General features: G+C 54.5%; 1 protein-coding gene across 1 annotated transcript in view; it reads right to left on the reverse strand.

The window, feature by feature from the left end:
• Nucleotides 1–19,782, reverse strand: part of ARHGAP8 (Rho GTPase activating protein 8) — a 95,238-nt gene that overhangs the window by 50,203 nt on the left and 25,253 nt on the right. The window contains exons 2-3 of the mRNA XM_033233650.1: nt 14,357–14,503; nt 3,320–3,407 (exon numbers count right to left, since the gene is read on the reverse strand). Coding sequence (XP_033089541.1) covers nt 3,320–3,407; nt 14,357–14,435 — 167 coding nt within the window. The 5' untranslated portion in view covers nt 14,436–14,503. The remainder of the gene's footprint in view (nt 1–3,319; nt 3,408–14,356; nt 14,504–19,782) is intronic.

The following is a 19,782-nucleotide window of genomic DNA, read 5'->3' on the forward strand; positions in this document are numbered from 1 at the left end:
CATCTGGAAGTGGCGGAAGGCACAGCCTCCCCGCAGGGTCATGTCCTGAGCTGTCCCCAGCAGTGAGGGAGTCCGTGGCAGGCCAGGTGCCGTGCTCCTTGTCCTCACAAGGGCACAATAAATGTTTCCAGGGACACCCAGAGATCGGCCAGGGCTCGGCCTCAGGAATGAAGCTCAACCAGTTCACTATCAGGGAGCAAATTCCAAGGCCCTGAGAACCTAACTTCCCTCCACTGAGACTGAGCTTCTCCCCTGGGCCTGGGGAGCGCTCACTCACCTGGACAGGGATTCCAGCAGCGACGCTGCTCTCGCTATTTTGCCAACTCTTCCCCCAGCAGCAGCTCTCCTGGGCCCGGGGGTTTCACCAGGAAGGAGGCTCGGTGGCCGCCTTATGAAAGCAGTGTGGCCAGCACAGCAGACACCAGCAGCCAGGGACAGATGAAAGAGGGTGACAGGGCGCCCAAGGCCATACACAGGGGAGGGGCAGGTGCTGCCTTCTGAGCAATGGGAAACGGCCAGTGCAGAGGGTGCAGGGCAGGAGGCCCAAGCGGCTTTGAGAAGGGTGACGGAGAGAGGGACAGAAGCAGGCAGACTTAAGAGGTCCGGAGGCCCGGGCCAGAGCTCAAGAATGTGGACTCAAAGACGTCCTGGGCTGGAGAAGGCTCAGTCCTGCAGGGGGGTCTGGTGGCCTGGGGGTCATGTGACAGCCATCTGAGGACCCATGAGTCAATCTAGTTTAGGTTAGCCTTTCACTCTGAACACCCGGTCTGTGCTGAGCACACATCTTAGTGATGGAGAAGTGTGTGCACGGGAGGGGTGTGTGCATGAGAGGAGGTGTGGGCATGAGAGGAGGTGTGTGCAGGGGAGGGGGTGTGGGCATGGGAGGGGGTGTGTGCACCAGAGAGGGTGTGGGCATGGGAGGGGGTGTGGGCATGGGAGGGGGTGTGTGTACCAGAGGGGGTGTGGGCATGGGAGGGGGTGTGCGCACCGGAGGAGGTGTGGGCACAGGAGGGGCTGTGTGTAGGGGAGGGGGTGTGGGCACGGGAGGGGCTGTGTGTAGGGGAGGGGATGTGTGCAGGAGAGGGGGTGTGTGCAGGAGAGGGGGTATGTGCACGGGAGGGGGTGTGAGCACGGGAGGGGGTGTGTACATGGGAGGTGGTGTGTACATGGGGGGTGTGAGCATGGGAGGGGGTGTGAGCACGGGAGGGGGTGTGGGCACGGGAGGGGGTGTGGGCACGGAGGGGGTGTGAGCACGGGAGCGGGAGTGTGCACGGGAGGGGGTGTGTGCACGGGAGGGGGTGTGGGCACGGGAGGGGGTGTGGGCACGGGAGGGGGTGTGGGCACGGGAGGGGGTGTGGGCACGGGAGGGGCTGTGTGTAGGGGAGGGGATGTGTGCAGGAGAGGGGGTATGTGCACGGGAGGGGGTGTGAGCACGGGAGGGGGTGTGTACATGGGAGGTGGTGTGTACATGGGGGGTGTGAGCACGGGAGGGGGTGTGAGCACGGGAGGGGGTGTGGGCACGGGAGGGGGTGTGAGCACGGGAGCGGGAGTGTGAGCACGGGAGCGGGAGTGTGAGCACGGAGCGGGAGTGTGAGCACGGGAGCGGGAGTGTGCACGGGAGGGGGTGTGGCACGGGAGGGGGTGTGTGCACGGGAGGGGGTGTGTGCACAGGAGGGGGTGTGTGCATGGGAGGGGGTGTGTACATGGGAAGGGTTGTGAGCACAGGAGGTGTGTACATGGGAGGGGGTGTGTACATTGGAAGGGGTGTGAGCACAGGAGGTGTGTACATGGGAGGGGGTGTGTACATGGGAAGAGGTGTGTGCATGAGGGGGTGGGCCCATGGGAGGGGGTGTGAGCATGGGAGGGGGTGTGAGCATGAGAGGGGTTGTGTGCATGGTGGTTGGGGGTGGAGAGAGGACAGCCACAGTAGAGGAATGGCACAAGATAGAGGTGAGCACACGAGGGGACATATGCAAGGGAGGATGTGTTTGGGGGCGCTGCATGCAAAGGCTGGGGGAACGGAAGGTGCAGGCCCGGGAAGGGTCATGTACGCAGCCTTGGTGGCTATGAGGGCCCCTGGGCTTGTCCCTTCAGAGGGTTCTGCTCAGTGCAGTAAAAGGTTCCTTGACCAAGTCAGTTGGGAAACGGCCTGAGACCTCCTCTTCTCAATGCTCCTGGCGCTTGTTGGTTATGGCAAACCAACAACAACCTGGATTTTCTATGGCCCCCCACCCCGTACCAGCTGTGGAGCCCATGGGCACCTGGGTAGCACTGGGTGTATACAAGGTACATGGGGTCCAGGCACCCCTCGCTCAGTCCCTTCCATGTCCCACTACCTTGTGTGTCAGAGTCATCTCCTGGCTTCATTTCTCCCAAACCACAGTGTTGATTTCCTCAGCTCACAGGTGGGCCCTGATACAGTGACTATCTATGCAGTGCCTCACCTACAGTAGTGCTCAATAGATGCCTGCTGAGCCAACGACAGCAGCAGCAGCAGCAGCCCCTTGTCTTCTGCCCTGGGTTTGAATGGCACCCCCCAAAATTCCACCCAGAACCTCAGAGTGTGACCTAATTCGGAAATAGGGTCTTTGCTGGTGCAATTAGTTCAGATGAGGTGCTATGGGATTAGGGTGGCCCTAGTCCAGTGGCTGGTGACCTTATGAGATGGGAAGACACAGAGGCAAAAAGGCCACGTGAAGACTGAGGCAGAGAAGGGAATGACACGGCCACCAGTCATCCGGGGGCCCCTGGAGCTGGAAGAGGCCAGAAGTTCCCCCGCAGCCTCCAGGGGCAGTGCAGCCCTGCCGCTGCCTTGACCTTCAAGACTGGTGCCCTCCAGAACCAAGGAAGGTCCACTCAGAGCATTGTAAGCTGCCAAGCATGTGGTCTTTTGTTACGGCAGCCACAGGAAACTCACACAGCTCCGAAGGTGTTCCCGGAGAGAGGCCCAGGGAGGTTTCAAAGGGACAGTGTGTGAGGGAGGCCTGGCACTTGGCAGCCATGTCATCTGCAAGGTTGGTCTACAACTAGGACCAGGGGACTGTCCCTAACTCCAAAGGGAGGCACCCACAGCTCGGGTGGCTAAAAGGAAACCAAACCCGGCTCCCACTATGCTAATGAATGGTGCACGGAAGCCCAGGGACCGGGGTGTCCACAGATGGCCCTCCAGTAGGCTCATGAGCGCAAGAGCTCTGCACACCAACAAGTTCACAAAGGAGGCCCCAGAACAGAGCAGGTGACTCAGAGGGAGGTGGGGTGAAGGGATGGGTACAAGCAACATGGAAAGTCAGGGACAGAAAGAGAGGGGCAGGACACTCACTCCAGCAGCCGCTGGTGGTCCAGCTCATGGGAGGGTGGCATCCGGCAGCAGCTGAACGTGACAACGCGTCTTCCAAAGCGGTCGTCCCCTGGAAGAGCAGACACAGGTGAGCCTCTGTGCCACCTTCTCCTAGAAAACCCTCGGGCACTTAGCAAAAAGCAGCCTCCTTGGCCAGCCCAGCCTGAGCTGGGAGGCACAGGCAGCAGCATTCCTCGAAGGCGACACCTGCTGAGTGAGCGTCCACCATCTGTGGCTTTACACACATGGCCAAAATTCATCTTCACGACCAGCCATACCCTGGAAATAATCCCCCCACTTTATAGATAGAAAACGGAGGCCCAGCAGGGTTAAGTCATCAGTGCAAAGCCAGCCAGCAGGCTGCACCAAAGACTTAAAACGAGACACATCTGACTTCAAAGGCAGGATGTAGCTATTCTGCCTCCTCCTCCCACCCCCGACCCCAGGACTCTGGGCCACGGTGGAGGCCAGCGTGGCCTGGGGGACAGTGGCTCTTGGGCATGACCTCATGTCGGGGATACAGGAGCCCTCAGGAGTACAGATGCTCAGTCCTGCCCTCCGTCATAGCCCGGGCTACCCTGTGTCTCTTGACACATCTGTGTCTCCAACATGGACAGCTGCAGGGAGGGGTGCCCCCCACACATGGACAGCTGCAGGGAGGGGTACCCCTTGAGAGCTGGGACTGGGTCTGCTTATCTCTGTCCCCAGAATCCAGGCTCTGGGCCAGGCGCTTAGTGAGATAAAAAGACAGAACAGGCCGGGTGCAGTGGCTCATGTCTGTAATCCCAGTATTTTGGGAAGCCGAAGCGGGCAGATCATTTGAGGTCAGGAGTTTGAGACCAGCCTGGCTAGCATGGCGAAACCCCAACTCTACTAAAAATACAAAAAAATTAGCCAGGCATGGTGGCACATTTCTGCAGTCACAGCTACCTGGGAGGCTGAGGCAGGAGAATGACTTGAACACGAAAGGCAGAGGTTGCACTGAGCCAAGAACGCATCATTGCACTCCAGCCTGGATGACAGAGCACGACTTTGTCTCAAAGAAAAGATAGAACAGACTCCTAAAGGAGAGGGCCCTGCAGACCATCCTCCGTGCCTGCAGACACAGCTGCCCCTCCTCTCCCAGCCCCGACCCCGCCTTGCCCCACCCCACAAACGGCCAGAGGAGGTTGGAGACCTCATGGTTCAGACCTTCCTCCTCCTCTCTGCCCAGGGCCCTGAGAGAGAGGACCCCCTGCGTGCAGGACACCCTCGGGAAGACTCTGACAGTGACTCAAGTGCAGTCTGATGTCACCCCCCACCTCCCACCCCCCGGATTCCCCGCACTTTCTCATTCCAGGGCCACAGCTCAGGCACACGGAGAACTGATGGGCTGCCCCACTTCCCAGCACCCACAGTGTCTTCATTACAATTAAACATACAAGGACACAGGTAAGAACAGCCTGTGGCACAACACGTGCCAAGGGTGAAAACGCGGCACAAAGGGGTGCAGGCAGTGGGGAGGGAGCCCAAACCCACACCGGGCTGTCGTCAGGAGTGGGGAACATGGAGACCCCTCCACTCTGGTCCCCGAGGCCCCCACTGGCCTCCTCTCTGCCCCTGAGGACCTGGCCCAGCAGCCTTCCTTCAATTCTTCAAGGGCATCCTCCTGCCCGAGCTTCCACCTGGAATGCTCCGCCGCCTCCTTCCTGACTCTACACCCCTTCCCACTAAACCCCACCTCTTCAGGAAAACTGTTGCCCCCTATCCACAATGCCCTCGGGCCAGTCTGTGGACATGCTGTTGCAGATGGGAGCAGCTCCTCTGGCCATGAGCACAGAGACAGGGGTTCTAACCCCAGTGGTGCGGGCCCAGGAGGGTAATGTACAGGGAGAGGACACACGAGGGAGAGGCCACATGCAGCCTTGGTGGCTTTGAGAGCCCCTAGGGTTGTCCCTTCAGGAGTTTGAGACCAGGCTGGCCAATATGGTGAAACCCTGTCTCTACTAAAAATACAAAAAAAATAGTCAGGTGTGATGGCGGGACGCCTGTAGTCCCAGCTACTCAGGAGGCTGAGGCAGGAGAATCGCTTGAACCCGGGAGACAGAGGGTACAGTGAGCCAAGATCTCGCCTCTGTACTCCAGTCTGGGCGACAGAGCGAGACTCTGTCTCAAAAACAAACAAACCAACAAACAAAAACTACGAATTGTTTAAATTAGGCAGTTGTGGTGACATGCGCCTCTAGTCCCAGCTACTCAGGAGGCTGAGGTGGGAGGATCACTTGAGCCCGGGAGGTCGAGGCTGCAGTGAGCTGTGATCGCGCCACTGCACTCCAGCCTGGGTGACATGGCAAGACGCTGTCTCAAGAAGAAAAAAAAGTCATTACAACTGTTCTCAGAGTGTGTCCTTGGAACGAGAAGGGATGGCAGTGAGCTTACTCACCCCTCAGCTATGAAAGGTCATGAATCAAGATTCCACACTTGGCTGGGTACGGTGGCTCACGCCTGTAATCCCAGCACTTTGGGAGGCTGAGGTGGAGGGCTCACTTGAGCTCAGGAATTTGAGGCTGCAGTGAGCTAGGACCATGACACTACACTGCAGCCTGGGCAACAGAGTGAGACCCCGTCTCTTGAAAAAAAGAAAAAAAAAAAAAAAGTACACACCTGCGTGCATGCATGTACCCACACGCACACTGGCATGAGTGCACACACACACACACGCACCGTGTGTGAACTCTTTGATGTCCCCGCCCTGGCTGCCTGGCCAGGGGACTATTTTTTATTTAGGCCACGCATCTGATTCTTCCCAGGAGCCTGGAAGCTACTCTGAGGTTTGGAATCCTAGAGCAATTTCACAGCTTCCAAATACAGCATCCTCTTCATTTCACAGTTCCTTACGAATTCTGGTCACGCTTCCCATTTGTTTAGCAAGCTTCTGTTTTAAAGGGTTGCACTGTAAGCCACGCTTTTATTTGCTTCCCTTGCCAAGTGGGAGTTTCAGGCAGAAAATCTTCAATGGCTACCCCTGAAAGTAGAGTGTTTTCCAGACAAAGTGTCTGCCACTGCGGAGGCCAGGGTTCCATGGCTGACCCAGAGCCTGCGCCCGCCTCCTGTGGGATAAAAGCGGAAAGAACTTTGCTCCTAAAGTGATGAATCATTTATATGGCTGCTGAAGAAACAAGGAGTCAAATCAATGCCTTTAGGGTTGAAAGAGAAAGATAACATCAGGATAAAAAATTAAAAAAAAAAAACTGAGTAGCATTATCATCTGTGGAATCAGAGCAAGTGTAAGTCTTGGGGGATGTGCTAGATAACTGGACCAATGGAAGATCAGCTCAACCAGCATTTGTTGGGGGCCCGCTGTGCACTCAGCTCTGGAGAGAGACACAGCCCCTGCCAGGCCCCAGGGCCCAGGGGAAAGGGATCGGGGGAAGTGGGAGGTCCACGCCCAGCCCCACAAGCACCTCTCCGAGAACCGTGGGAGCCCTGGCAGCCACACCCATCATCTACGTCTGCAACGACTTTTATCTGGGCTCAGACCACCCTTCACAGGTTGAGGGCACCCACACGAGAATGCCACCCATGCATCTGGCCAGCTGGCTACAAATCTAGGGGTTCCCACAACCCTTTCCTGTTTGCTAATTTGCTAGAATGACTTGGAGAGCTCAGGAAGGCACTATACTTACAATTACAGTTTTATCACAAACGACGCAATTCAGGACCGGCCACAGGAAGAGACGTGCAGGGTGAGATCTGGGAGCGTCCTGGCCACACAGCATCTGTGACCTCTCTCCCGTGGAGTTAGGAGGCCTCCCCTTTGCGCCCATCGTCATAGCATCACCAACCGGTGATGGCCGAGGGGCCAACGGAACCTCTGGAAATCCAGGGCCCTCACTGAAGCTTCATTTCGTCGGTGGGACTGATGGAATCACAGGCCACAGAGTGAGGTCAACCTCCAGCCCTTCCCTTCCTGGAGGTCTTAGAGCCCCATCCCATGAACAACAAAGATACTCCTTTCACTTGAGAAACTCCAAAGACTTGAGAAACTCCAAAGACTCCAAAGTTACCTTGCGGGAACTGTGGACGGACGAGGGCCAGCCCCATTCCGAAAGATACAGCAGCGGCCCACCCCGCCCCCCAGCCCACCGTCGGCTGCCCCCTGAGGAGCACACCGTGGGGGCCTCCACCCACCGGGCAGAGACGCAGCAGATGCCGGTCTCCAGCAACAGCAGAGGCAGCAGAAGCTGGGGCGGCGGGCAGTGGCTTTGTGTCCAGCTCCAGGCCATGCCGGGGAGCACAGCAGCGTCTGCTCTGGGACCCCTGGTCACTGAGGAACCACAGGGGGTGTTCAGAGGTCACAGATGTGCCTCCCTGAGCTACTGGGACCCAAATGGGCGGGAGGGTCAAGGTCGCCGGGGCAAGGGCTGAGGTTGGACTTTCTCTATGGAGCCTGGGAAGCTGGTGAGGAGGGGTGGGGACAGCCTGCAGCAAGGCCAGCGGAGGCTGCGGACGCGGAAAGGAGTACAGATCCCAGGGACAGCGGCAAGGCCACTTACAGGAGAGGGGACACAGGAGGAGGAGCTGTCTGTGCTTGTGTGGGCAAGTGGGGCTGCGGTGCCACCTGGGGTCAGGGAGGGGCTGGGAGGCTTGTGGGAGGAGCAGCCTGCCAGGCTGGGTGGGTCCCGGGAGGTGTCCTGGGAGGCCTGGTGAGAGAACTCGGCTCAGACCTGGTGTCCAAGAAAGAGAACCCTGTGGGCCACAATGGGCCACCGCAGGTCTTAGGCAGCTATTCTGCAGGTCCCAGCACCCTCCTTCTCATACCTACAGGCCCATCCCAAACCAGGCGGCTCCCCTCCGCCTCCCTCCCTCATCTGGTTTGCAGGTGGTGGGGAGGGGAGGGCTCGTGACCTGCCAGGGCACTGGTGCCTATCACGGGTGAGGGGGTTTGTGCTGGCTGGGGTGGTGTGGGGAGGGGACCTGTGGCTCTGGTCAGCTGGCCCAGAGGGTAGACGAGGGTGTGGGGATGAAGCCAAGATAGGCAGGTAAGGATGAACTCCCACCTGAGGAGCTTGGACTCAGTTCAGCCAGCCACAGGGCCCGAGGTACCCAACCACACCATGAGCCCCCGTCCACTCTGCCATCTGCAATGAGGGTAAGAGGGTCCCAGGGCAGAGTATGGTACATGCAAAGGGACCCCAGCCCAGAGCCCACACTGGGTCATGTCCCTGCTCCTCATAAGCATCCTGCTTGCATACAGTGCTGACTCATTCATTCGGTAAACACCTACTGCTTGCAGAGCCCATGGCCTTGCATGATACTGAGCTCTGAAAGTGAGCTGCTATTAGAGGCTTTTTACTCCCTCCCAAACCAGAAGGGCAACTAATTTGGTACTTTGTTTTCATACCAACAGATTTCTTTTTTTTTTTTTTTTCAAGAGACAGAGTTTGGCTGTGTCACCCAGGCAGGGGTGCAGTAGCATGAGCATAACTCATGATCTCCTGGGCTCAATCCTCTCGTCTCAGCCTCCCAAGTAGCTGGGATTACAGGCACAAGCCACAGCACCTGGCTCATAGCAATAGATTTTTATTTATTTATTTTTTTTGAGACGGAGTCTCGCTCTGTCGCCCAGGCGGGAGTGCAGTGGTGCGATCTCAGCTCACTGCAAGCTCCGCCTCCCGGGTTCACGCCATTCTCCTGCCTCAGCCTCCCGAGTAGCTGGGATTACAGGCGCCCGCCACCACGCCTGGCTAATTTTTTATATTTTTAGTAGAGACGGGGTTTCACCGTGTCAGCCAGGATGGTCTCGATCTCCTGACCTTGTGATCCACCCGCCTTGGCCTCCCTAAGTGCTGGGATTACAGGCGTGAGCCACTGCGCCCGGCCATCAACAGATTTCTAAATGTCCTTCCAAATGAACACACAGCATTATTCACACCTGATAAACTTACCAAGCTTAGAGCAAGTGCCATAGTGGAGAAGTTGGGTTCCTTATACTATTATTTCTACATCTGAAGCATTTGAAAATTTCCATAATGAAGTTTATTATTATTATTTTTCTGAGACAGAGTCTTGCTCTGTTGGCCAGGCTGGAGTGCAGTGGTCCAATTTAGCTTACTGCAAGCTCCGCCTCCTGGATTCAAGCAATTGTCCTGCCTCAGGCTCCCCAGTAGCTGGGACTACAGGTGCACACCATCACGCCTGGCTAATTTTTTGTATTTTGAGTAGAGACGAGGTTTTGCCATGTTGGCCAGGCTGGTCTCAAACTCCTGACCTCATGATCCGCCCGCCTCGACCTCCCAAAGTGCTGGGATTATAGGTGTGAGCCACTGTGCCTGGCCAATGAAAAGGTTTAAAAACAGAGAGAATAAGCAAAGGGCTGTACCCAGCCTGCCAGAGTAGAATCTCTTCCTCTGCCCAGTCCCTGGCTGGGCTGGACTGGTGCCTCTTTGATCATCTGCAATATGGAAATACTAATGAAACTGACTTGGAGGGGTTACAGGAAGGATTAAATCAATAACCTGCAGGAAATCTTGGCCCAGCCCCAGAACACAGTAAGTGCATTGTGAGCTGTTACTACGGACCAGGTAGGATGCTGGGTGCTTCCAGGAGTGCTGTGTCTCATCTCTTCTTTTACAGGTGAGAAAACCGAGGCCCAAAGGCCAAGTAAGCATCAGGAAGGGTTGACATGGGCAGCTGGCCGAGGCTGACTCCCAGCCAAGCCTCTGCAGCTTCCTCTGCCCTGTGCACGTCCCACACTGAGGCTGGCCTTCCTCGCTCCCTCGGTCTCCCCAGCAGCTGAGAGGAATCCCCAGAACTTTCAACCTTCCCACTTATTAAGCCGTCAATGCTGCATCTGTGTTGATGCCATCAGTCAATATGAGTAAATACCCCCCGCTGTTCTCTGGGAACACAGGCCAGCACATCAAAACCAGACTTCAATATGATATAATATAGAAGGAAATGAAAACTATCAATAAAATGCAAATTCTGCAGGGCATCAGATGAATTCACGACCCCTGTTTCTCCCCTCGCTGGTTACAACACCACACTCACTGTCTCTGCAACGGGAGAAGCCTGGTTTATGAATAAAGAAACGATTCCCAGAGCCGTTACCCACAGGATGCGCGGGGCGATTCATCATTCTCTCCCAGTGGAGGGCGATTAAAACGCATCATAAAGGCAGCAGCAATCTATCGGGAGGGAGTCGCAAGTCTGCTATGCTTTTGTTTGAAGTTGCTAACCATTTTTGCAAAAGTGGAAGGAGAGCTGAACTCCCTTTAGGCCTGTGTGCTGCAGGAAAGCCCAGCTGGCCACGGAATGGGTTATGTGCCAGAAGACCCGAACCGAGGGTGGTGGACGTGTGTCGTCCTGCAGGGTCAGGTCCAGCGTGGACTTCTCTTTCTCTCCCCTGCCACTCACCATCCTCCACATCTCTGAGCGTCTACCTCTGCCTCTTCTGGTCCTCAGACCCGGAACCTTCCATTCCCCACCCTGCTTCACACCACCTGATGGATCTCCACTCTGAGCTCCCAGCCTCAGCCCCAGACCCCAAAACACTTGCTCAGCCCCATGATGACCACTTCTTAAAATACTGAAGTCAACTTTATTTACAAAACACTATTCTGGCCAGGTGCGGTGGCTCATGCCTATAATCCCAACACTTGGGGAGGCCGAGGTGGGAGGATCCCCTGAGGTCAGGAGTTCGAATCCAGCCTGGCCAACATGATTAAACCCCATCTCTACTAAAAATACAAAAATTAGCTGGGTGTGGTGGTGCATGCCTGTAGTCCCAGCGTGAGCCACCGTGCCCAGAGAAGCTGGGTTGTAAATAAGTGAAAACTCTGCTCCAACGCAAGAGAACTATCGAAAAGCTGTGCCATCATCTCCCAAGGAAGTCTGCAGACCCTGGCTCAAGTGTCGACTCTGAAAACTTCATACGCTTCCTGAGAGGAGCACACAACCCCAGCACAGCCCACAGCCCCCCACAGTACACTGCACTGAAATCCCACAACATCCCTCCAAGGCTGAACCCTGGCAGGTCCTCCTGTTCCAATTAGTTTTCTTTTCACTGGGAGAAGGATGAATAATTTGGAAGGTTCCCAGCCCCCGGGGTACCCACCAGGAGAGCAGGTGGAGGGAGGCACGTTGAAGAAGAAGGCCACGTTCTGGGTGCAGTGGCTCAAGCCTGTAATCCTAGCACTTTGGGAGGCCGATGCGGGTGGACTGCCTGAGCTCAGGAGTTCGAGACCAGGCAACACAGTGAAACCCCATCTCTACTAAAATACAAAAAAATTAGCTGGGCATGGGGGCATGTGCCTGTAGTCCCAGCTACTCAGGAGGCTGAGGCAGGAGAACGGCTTGAACCCAGGAGGCAGAGGTTGCAGTGAGCCAAGATCACGCCACTGCATTCCAGCATGGGAGACAGAGTGAGACTCCGTCTCTAGAAAAAACAAAACAAGAAGAAGCCCAAGTTACTTCCCAGGGTTCCCCCTTCTCTTCTTTTTTTTTTCTGAGACAGAGTTTTGCTCTTGTTGTCCAGGCTGGAGCGCAGTGGTGCAATCTCGGCTCCCTGCAAGCTCCGTCTCGTGGGTTGAAGTGATTCTCCTGTTTCAGCCTCCCAAGTAGCTGGGGTTACAGGTGTGTGCCTCCATGCCCAGGTAATTTTTGTATTTTTAGTAAACACAGGGTTTCACCATGTTGGCTAGGCTGGTCTTGTACTCCTGACCTCAGGGGATCCACCCACCTCGGGCTTCCAAAGTGCTAGAATTACAGGCATGAGCAATGGCCTGTAGGTGGCCTGGCCACCTCTTCTCTTAAACTCTTCCTTTACATCCCTGGAAACCTCATCCCATGTGGCAACCCCCACCACCCCCAGTTTTTGGTTTCAGCTAGGCTACCAGCTAGACATTTTTAAAAACATCTCTCAAATCCATGCCCTCCTCTGCATCCCACTGCCACGACATTAACTCAAACCTCTATTCTTGTTCTTACTGGCCTCCGTGACTCCAGTAGCTGCCGTCATCATTCTCCACCCGCAAAGAGACTTCTAAATGATACATCTGATTACATCCGTCCTCTGTTTCATGTGCCCTAGAGCCACCATGACCAAGTGCAAACTCCTCTCCTCTGCTGACCCTCCCAGGCTTTGACAATGTGATTTCTCCTATGTGGCCATCTTGCAATTAAAGTTTTTAAAAAATGTTTAGTGATAAGCTGTTTTTAACAGATACACTTTCTGTGCAGACTGAGACAGAGTGAATGGAAAAAGGATGGAAGAGGCACACGTTACCAACACCAGTGATGAGAAAGCTGGTATAGCTGTCGTGGCTATATTAGTATCAGAAAAATCAGACTTTAAGACAAGCAGTACCACCAGACATAAAGAAGGCTATTTAATAATGGTAAAAAGCACACCTATAACACCTATAATCCCAGCACTTTGGGAGAACAAAACAGGCTGATTACTTCAGTCCAGGAGTTCAAGACCAGCCTGGGCAACATGACAAAACCCTGTCTCTACAAAAAACAAGAAAATTAGCCAGGCATGGTGGCTTGTGCCTGTCGTCTCAGCTACTCAGGAAGCTGAGGTGGGAGGACTCCCTGAGCCCAGGGAGGTAGAGGCTGCAGTGAGCCAAGATAGCGCCACTGCACACAGCCTGGGCAACAAAGTGAGACCCTGTCTCAAAAAAAGGTCAATACATCAAGAAGACGTAACAGTCCTAAGTATATATGCTCCTAGTAACAAAGCATCGGCCGGGCGCTTGGCTCACATCTGTAATCCCAGCATTTTGGGAGGCCGAGGTAGGGGGATCACCTGAGGTCAGGAGTTTGAGATCAGCCTGACCTACATGGCAAAACCCCATCTCTACTAAAAATACAAAAATTAGCTGAGCGTGGTGGCGGGTGCTTGTAATCCCAGCTACTCAGGAGGCTGAGGCAGGAGAATCTCTTGAACCAGGCAGGCAGAGGTTGCAGTGAGCTGGGATCGCACCACTGTACTCTAGCCTGGGCGACAGAGCAAAACCCTGTCTCAAAAAAACAAAACAAAATAAAACAAAGCAACGCAAGATGTTTTCCTCGGACCAACTGCTGGGCATGGAGTTGTTGTCTACATTTTTGCAGATGTTTGTTGCTTTGGATGAGACATAACAGTGCCCTTGATTAGTGAAACAATTCATTACATTTCAGCCTCTGCTCTTTCAACACTAGCAAGACACTGCCTGTTGGCTTCTCAGAGCACCTGGGCAATGTTTTGACAAGTGTATAATTTATTTCTCACAACACATTAGCAGGCCCTCCTTTTCCAATTAGTTTTACTTCTTTCTTTTTTTTCGAGACAGGGTCTCACTGTCACCCAGGCTGGAGTGCAGTGGTGTGATCTTGGCTTGCTGCAACCTCCACCTCCCGGGCTGAAGCCATCTTCCCACTTCAGTCCCACAAGCAGCTGGGAATACAGGCACGCAACACCATGCCCGGCTGATTTTTGTATTTCTTTTTAGAGATGGGGTCTCACTACGTTGACCAGGCTGAAGCAATCTGACCACTTTGGCCTCCCAAAGTGCTAGGATTAAAAGTATGAGCCACTGCACCTGGCTCCAATTAGGTTTTTTTTTTTTTTTTTTTTTTTTTTGAGACGGAGTCTCGCTCTGTCGCCCGGGCTGGAGTGCAGTGGCCGGATCTCAGCTCACTGCAAGCTCTGCCTCCCAGGTTCACGCCATTCTCCTGCCTCAGCCTCCCGAGTAGCTGGGACTACAGGCGCCCGCCACCTCGCCCGGCTAGTTTTTTGTACTTTTTAGTAGAGACGGGGTTTCACCATGTTAGCCAGGATGGTCTCGATCTCCTGACCTCATGATCTGTCCGCCTCGGCCTCCCAAAGTGCTGGGATTACAGGCTTGAGCCACCACGCCCGGCCCTCCAATTAGTTTTCAATCTTGTCCAGCTGCAGTGAGGCAGCCCCTGCCAAGCTCACTTTGTCCCAAAGTTGCTGAGAGGAAGGCTGCCCTGCCCACGGTCCTGTGGACTGCCCAGCTGGGGTCCTACCTGTCACCTGCAGAATGCCATGTCTGGCCACGTCATAGAACGGGTGACTCGTGCTCAGCGCGGGGTCCTGGTCAGCCATGGGCACCACCGAGGGCCTCCTCCTCACTGCACCCAGCACAGCAGTCGCCGCCTCGTCTCTCTGTAGCTCTGCGGCAGACAATGAAGATGAAAGGACGTCAGTGCATTCTCCAGTAAGGAGGGGAGTGAGGGAGCCTCCTGATGCCTTTCGTAAGACAGTCACCCACCTCTGCTGCACACACACTATACCCTACCTCAGCCGAGCACCCACTATGCGCCCTACCTCAGCCATGCACTAAGCATTCTCAGCCGTGCACCCACTGTGTATCCTACCTCAGTTGTGCACCCACTATGTGCCCATCTAGTGTCCAGCGCCATGGAGGGAGAAAAATAAGATCTAAGGGTCAGATATTGTCCACATGGACAGGGGTGCAACTAAGGCTCAGAGAGGGAGGTACAAAGGCTGAGTATAATCGCAGGGGGTGCTTACAAGAATGAGGCATGAAGGGCTGAGTCAAGGAAGCCATGACCGTAGGTGGAGGCAGAGAGAATGATGGGGAGAGGCTCTGCAGGGCTGGAGGCGGGATAGCCCAGGAAAGTGGGCGGGCAGCAAAGGGCAGGAAACAAAGCCCCCCTGGAGCCTCCAGAACGCGTTGACCTCAGCCCAGGAAACACCTTTCAGACAGGCCGGGAAGCTAAGGTCTCTGCCATTTGTGCCCCTGACGGAGTGGGGACTTACTGCAGCAGCCACTGGAAGCTTGCACAGCCCTGGCCTCAGGGATGCCCGTTCTAGTGGGGAAGGGTGCCGCAGAGGCATGAACAGGGGAAGGAAAGAGGCATAGGGGAGGTGAGTGCAGGAGGCAAGCCTCCAGGGACCTTCACCCCAAGTGTGATAGAGCTGCTGGGCGTCCTGAGTCGGGGGTGGTCTGCCCTGCCTGACGGGGCTTCTGGGATCCCTCTGGCTGCAGGGAACAGGGAGCAGGAGGCCGGTGGGGGCTAAGCTCTTCAATGACAAGCCCTGGGTGGGGGTCCTGGCTGGTGCTGGCACTGAGTGGCAGTGAAATGAACAGCCCGCCTGTCTCTCTGTGTGGACAGCTCAGGGATGGACCGATGAGGGGGTTGGGAGGGGGCACTCAGGGAGTGGCAAAGCCCTGCAGGCAGGGGAGGGCCTCCAAGGTCAGCGTGGCTGTGGCTGGGGCAGAGCCGGGTCAGACCATGGAACCTTGAACCTAGAGAGGACTTGGGCTTCATGCAAGGTCAGGAGTTCAATACCAGCCTGGCCAACATGGTGAAACTTCCTGGGCCCTGAGAAGATTAAGCAGAAAGATGGAGTGGGGCAGCCTGGCCCAAAGGGAGGGAGAGAGCATGTGGATCAGGCTGGAGTTGGGCTGGCCCAGGCTCACTGCAGGCACCTGTCTGGAAGCCCCGTGGCCTTACACATCAGCCACGTGGACAGCCCCTATCACTGCACGGTGGACGCCTCCTGATGTTTCAGTGCTAAAGTGTGCAGTGGAAAACAGTGTGGCAGCTCCCCAGAAAGCCAAATCTAGGACCCAGCAGTTCCACTCCCAGGGAGAAGCCCAGGAAAGCTGGAGACAGGGACTGAGCAAATACAGGCACACACACGCTCAGAGCAGCACCGCTCACAACAGCCAAAGGGTGGCAACGGCCCAAATGTCCACCAGTGGACGGATGGATGAGCCACATGCAGTCCAGCCATATGGTGGAATATCACTCAGCCGTAACAGGATGAAGTTCTGGCCTATGACCCAACACGGAGGGACTTGAAACCGCTCTGTTCAGTGAAAGAAGGCAGGCACTAAAAAGCACACACAGTAGGGTTCCATTTACATGAAGTGTCCCGAATAGGCAAATGAATGGAGACAGAAAGCAGATGGGTGGATGCCAGAAATCGGGGGAGGGAGGGCAGAGGACTGTCTGCTTAATGGGAGTTCCCACTGGGGTGTTGAAAACGTTCTGGAACTAACTAGCAGTGGTGGGTACACAGCACTGTGAGTGGACTCAACACCCCTGAATTGTGTGCTTTAAAGTGGTTAATTTATTTTTTATTTTTAGTTATTTTTTCTATTTTGAAATGGAGTCTTGCTCCGTCCCTCAGGCTAGAGTGCAGTGGTTGCCTGATCTCAGCTCACTGCAACCTTCCACCTCTTGGGTTCAAGCCATTCTCCTGTCTCAGTCTCCCGAGTAGCTGGGACTACAGGCATACAGGCACGTGCCACCACGCCCAGCTAATTTTTTTGTATTTTTAGTAGAGACGGGTTTCACCACCTTGGCCAGGATGGTCTCGAACTCCTGACCTCAAGTGAACTGCCTGCCTCGGCCTCCCTAAGTGCTAGGATTACAGGCATGAGCCACCGCGCCTGGCCCTGAAGAGGTTAGTTTAATGTTACATGAATTCCACTGCAATTAAAAACAAAGGGCCAGGCGTGGTGGTGCATGTCTGTAATCCCAGCTACTCAGGAGGCTGAGGCGGGAGGATCAACTGAGCCCAGGAGGTCAGGGCTGCAGGGAGCCAATTTCACATCACTGCACTCCAGCCTGGGCAACACAGCAAGATCCTGTCCCTAAAAATAAAATTAAAATAAATAAAATAGGCCAGGTGTGGTGGCTCATGCCTGTAAATCCCAGCACTTTGGAAGGCTGAGGCAGGCAGATCACCTGAGATCAGGAGTTCGAGACCAGCCTGGCTAACATGGGGAATCCCTGTTTCTACTAAAAACACAAAAAATTAGCCAGGTGTGGTGGCACGTACCTGTAATCCCAGCTACTTGGGAGGCTGAGGCAGGAGAATCGCTTGAACCCGGGAGGCGGAGGTTGCAGTGAGCTGAGATCGCACCATTGCACTTCGGCTTGGGCAACAAGAGTGAAACTGCATCTCAAAAATAAACAAATAGACTGGGCACGGTGGCTCACGCCTGTAATCCCAGCACTTTGGGAGGCCAAGGTGGGTGAATCACCTGAGGCTGAGAGTTTGAGACCAGCCTGACCAACATGGAGAAACCCCATCTCTACTAAAAATACAAAAGTAGCCAGGTGTGGTGGCGCATGCCTGTAATCCCAGCCACTTGGGAGGCTGAGGCAGGAGAATCACTTGAACCTGGGAGGCAGGGGTTGTGGTGAGCCAAGATCGCACCACTGCACTCCAGCCTCAGCAACAAGTGTGAAACTCCGTCTCAAATAAATAAATAAATAATAAAAATTTAAAAAATAAATCAAATAGCCGGGCGCGGTGGCTCAAGCCTGTAATCCCAGCACTTTGGGAGGCCGAGACGGGCGGATCACGAAGTCAGGAGATCGAGACCATCCTGGCGAACACGGTGAAACCCCGTCTCTACTAAAAATACAAAAAAAAAACTAGCCGGGCAACGTGGCGGGCGCCTGTAGTCCCAGCTACTCGGGAGGCTGAGGCAGGAGAATGGCGTAAACCCGGGAGGCGGAGCTTGCAGTGAGCTGAGATCCGGCCACTGCACTCCAGCCTGGGCGACAGAGCGAGACTCCGCCTCAAAAAAAAAAAATAAAAATAAATAAATAAATAAATAAATAAATAAATAAAATAATATAAAATAAACCATTTTAAACAGAAAAAAAAATGCTACAGTACACGGGAAGCACAACGGTAAGGAAACAGGATGAGGCAGGTTGAGGGATCCCATCTGAACCCAGTCCACACTTGAACCTCATACTGCAATCTCCTGAATCTGCATTACCATCACGCTGCCACAGCAACCCAAGCAAGAATGCGTTCCTATCGCTGCGCGCCTGAAGCAGTAAGGAGAGTAAACCAGAAGGCAAAATCATGAGTTACTGGAAGCAAACCAAGCAGTGTATGTAAAACTCCGCCAAGACTTCCCGCTTCTGGGTGTGAAATGCTGATGCGAGATGCAGAACGGAAAATGATTTATTCCAGAGCAGCGGGCCATCCATAGGTTCTTAAGATCGCCTCTGGTTATTTCAAACCCAGAAGTGAAATCTCCCCAGCAGCTGCTGGCAGTACACGTGACAGTGACAGTCACTGCCCCTCACTTGGACACACGTGCACGGGAGTCTGTGGAACCCAGGGGACACCTGGAAGCGAGGCTCTCCTTCCGGCTTGGCCCTTGTTGCCTGGTTTCCTCAGGCATGCTCTTCAGCCTCAGTTGATTTTTCTGTAAAATGTGACACAGAACCTAGCACCTTACAGGGTAGCTCTACTGTGAATGAGGGTGTTATCTCACTAAAGCCTCAACCCAGGAGGATGACCCCCATCCCAAGGGCTTTATTTAAATCTGCATAAAGGAAGTCTACAAAGATAAAACATGAACTCATGGCATTGGCCAGTGGTGGGGGTGAGGGCAGGGCCTGAGGATGCGGTGGAAGAAAGACTTTGCACTGAATGCATTTCATTTCATTTCATCTCTTCATTTCATTTCATTTCAAGATGGAGTCCTGCTCTGTTGTCCAGGCTGGAGTGCAGTGGTGCGACCTCGGCGCACTGCAACCTCCACCTCCCGAGTTCAAGCGATTCTCCTGTCTCAGCCTCCTGAGTAGCTGGGACTACAGGCACCTGCCCCCACGTCCAGCTAATTTTTTGTGTTCTTAAGAGACTGGGTTTCACCATGTTGACCAGGCTGGTCTTGAACTCCTGACCGCAGGTGATCCACCCACCTCGGTCTCCCAAAGTGTTGGGATTACAGGCGTGAACCACCGTACCTGGCCTGTTTTTTATTTTGTTTTTTAAGAGATAGGATCTCACTCTGTAGTCCAGGCAGGAGTGTAGTGGTGCGATCACAGCTCACTGCAGCCTCTTCCTCCTGGGCTCAAACAATCCTCTTGCCTTAGCCTCCTAAGTAGTTGAGACCACAGTTGTGCACCACTGTGTCAGCCCACTGACTCTATTTTTATAGAGTTAGATTTTTTTGAGCCACATGAATATATTATCTACTCAAAAACTAAATGTATACCAATGATCTTCTCCCAGGACAAGGCAGGAGGGAAAACATATGTTAGCTATGCTGGCCAGCTCCTCAAAGTCCAGCCTGGACATGCTCACCTGGCAGACAGGACACCTGCTGTCACCTCTCGGGGTCCAGCCTGGGGGTCCCTCCCTCTCTGACACTGTGAGGGAGAAGCACACCGAACCCAGAGGCATGTTTCACACAAGCCCGCAGGGTTTGAGGAAATGCCCTTTTCAAGGAACCCCCCCGCTGTTTTGTCTAAAATGAAGAAAAAGGCCGAGCGCGGTGGCTCACGCCTGTCATCCCAGCACTTTGGAGGCCGAGGTAGGCAGATCACCTGAGGTCAGGAGTTTGAGACCAGCCTGGTCAACACATTGAAACCCGTCTCTACTAAAAATACAAAAACTAGCTGGGCGTGGTGTTGCGTGCCTGTAATCCAAGCTACTCGGGAGA

This window comes from Trachypithecus francoisi, unplaced genomic scaffold, assembly GCF_009764315.1.
Source record: "Trachypithecus francoisi isolate TF-2019V2 unplaced genomic scaffold, Tfra_2.0 Lachesis_group14, whole genome shotgun sequence".
NCBI lineage: Eukaryota > Metazoa > Chordata > Mammalia > Primates > Cercopithecidae > Trachypithecus > Trachypithecus francoisi.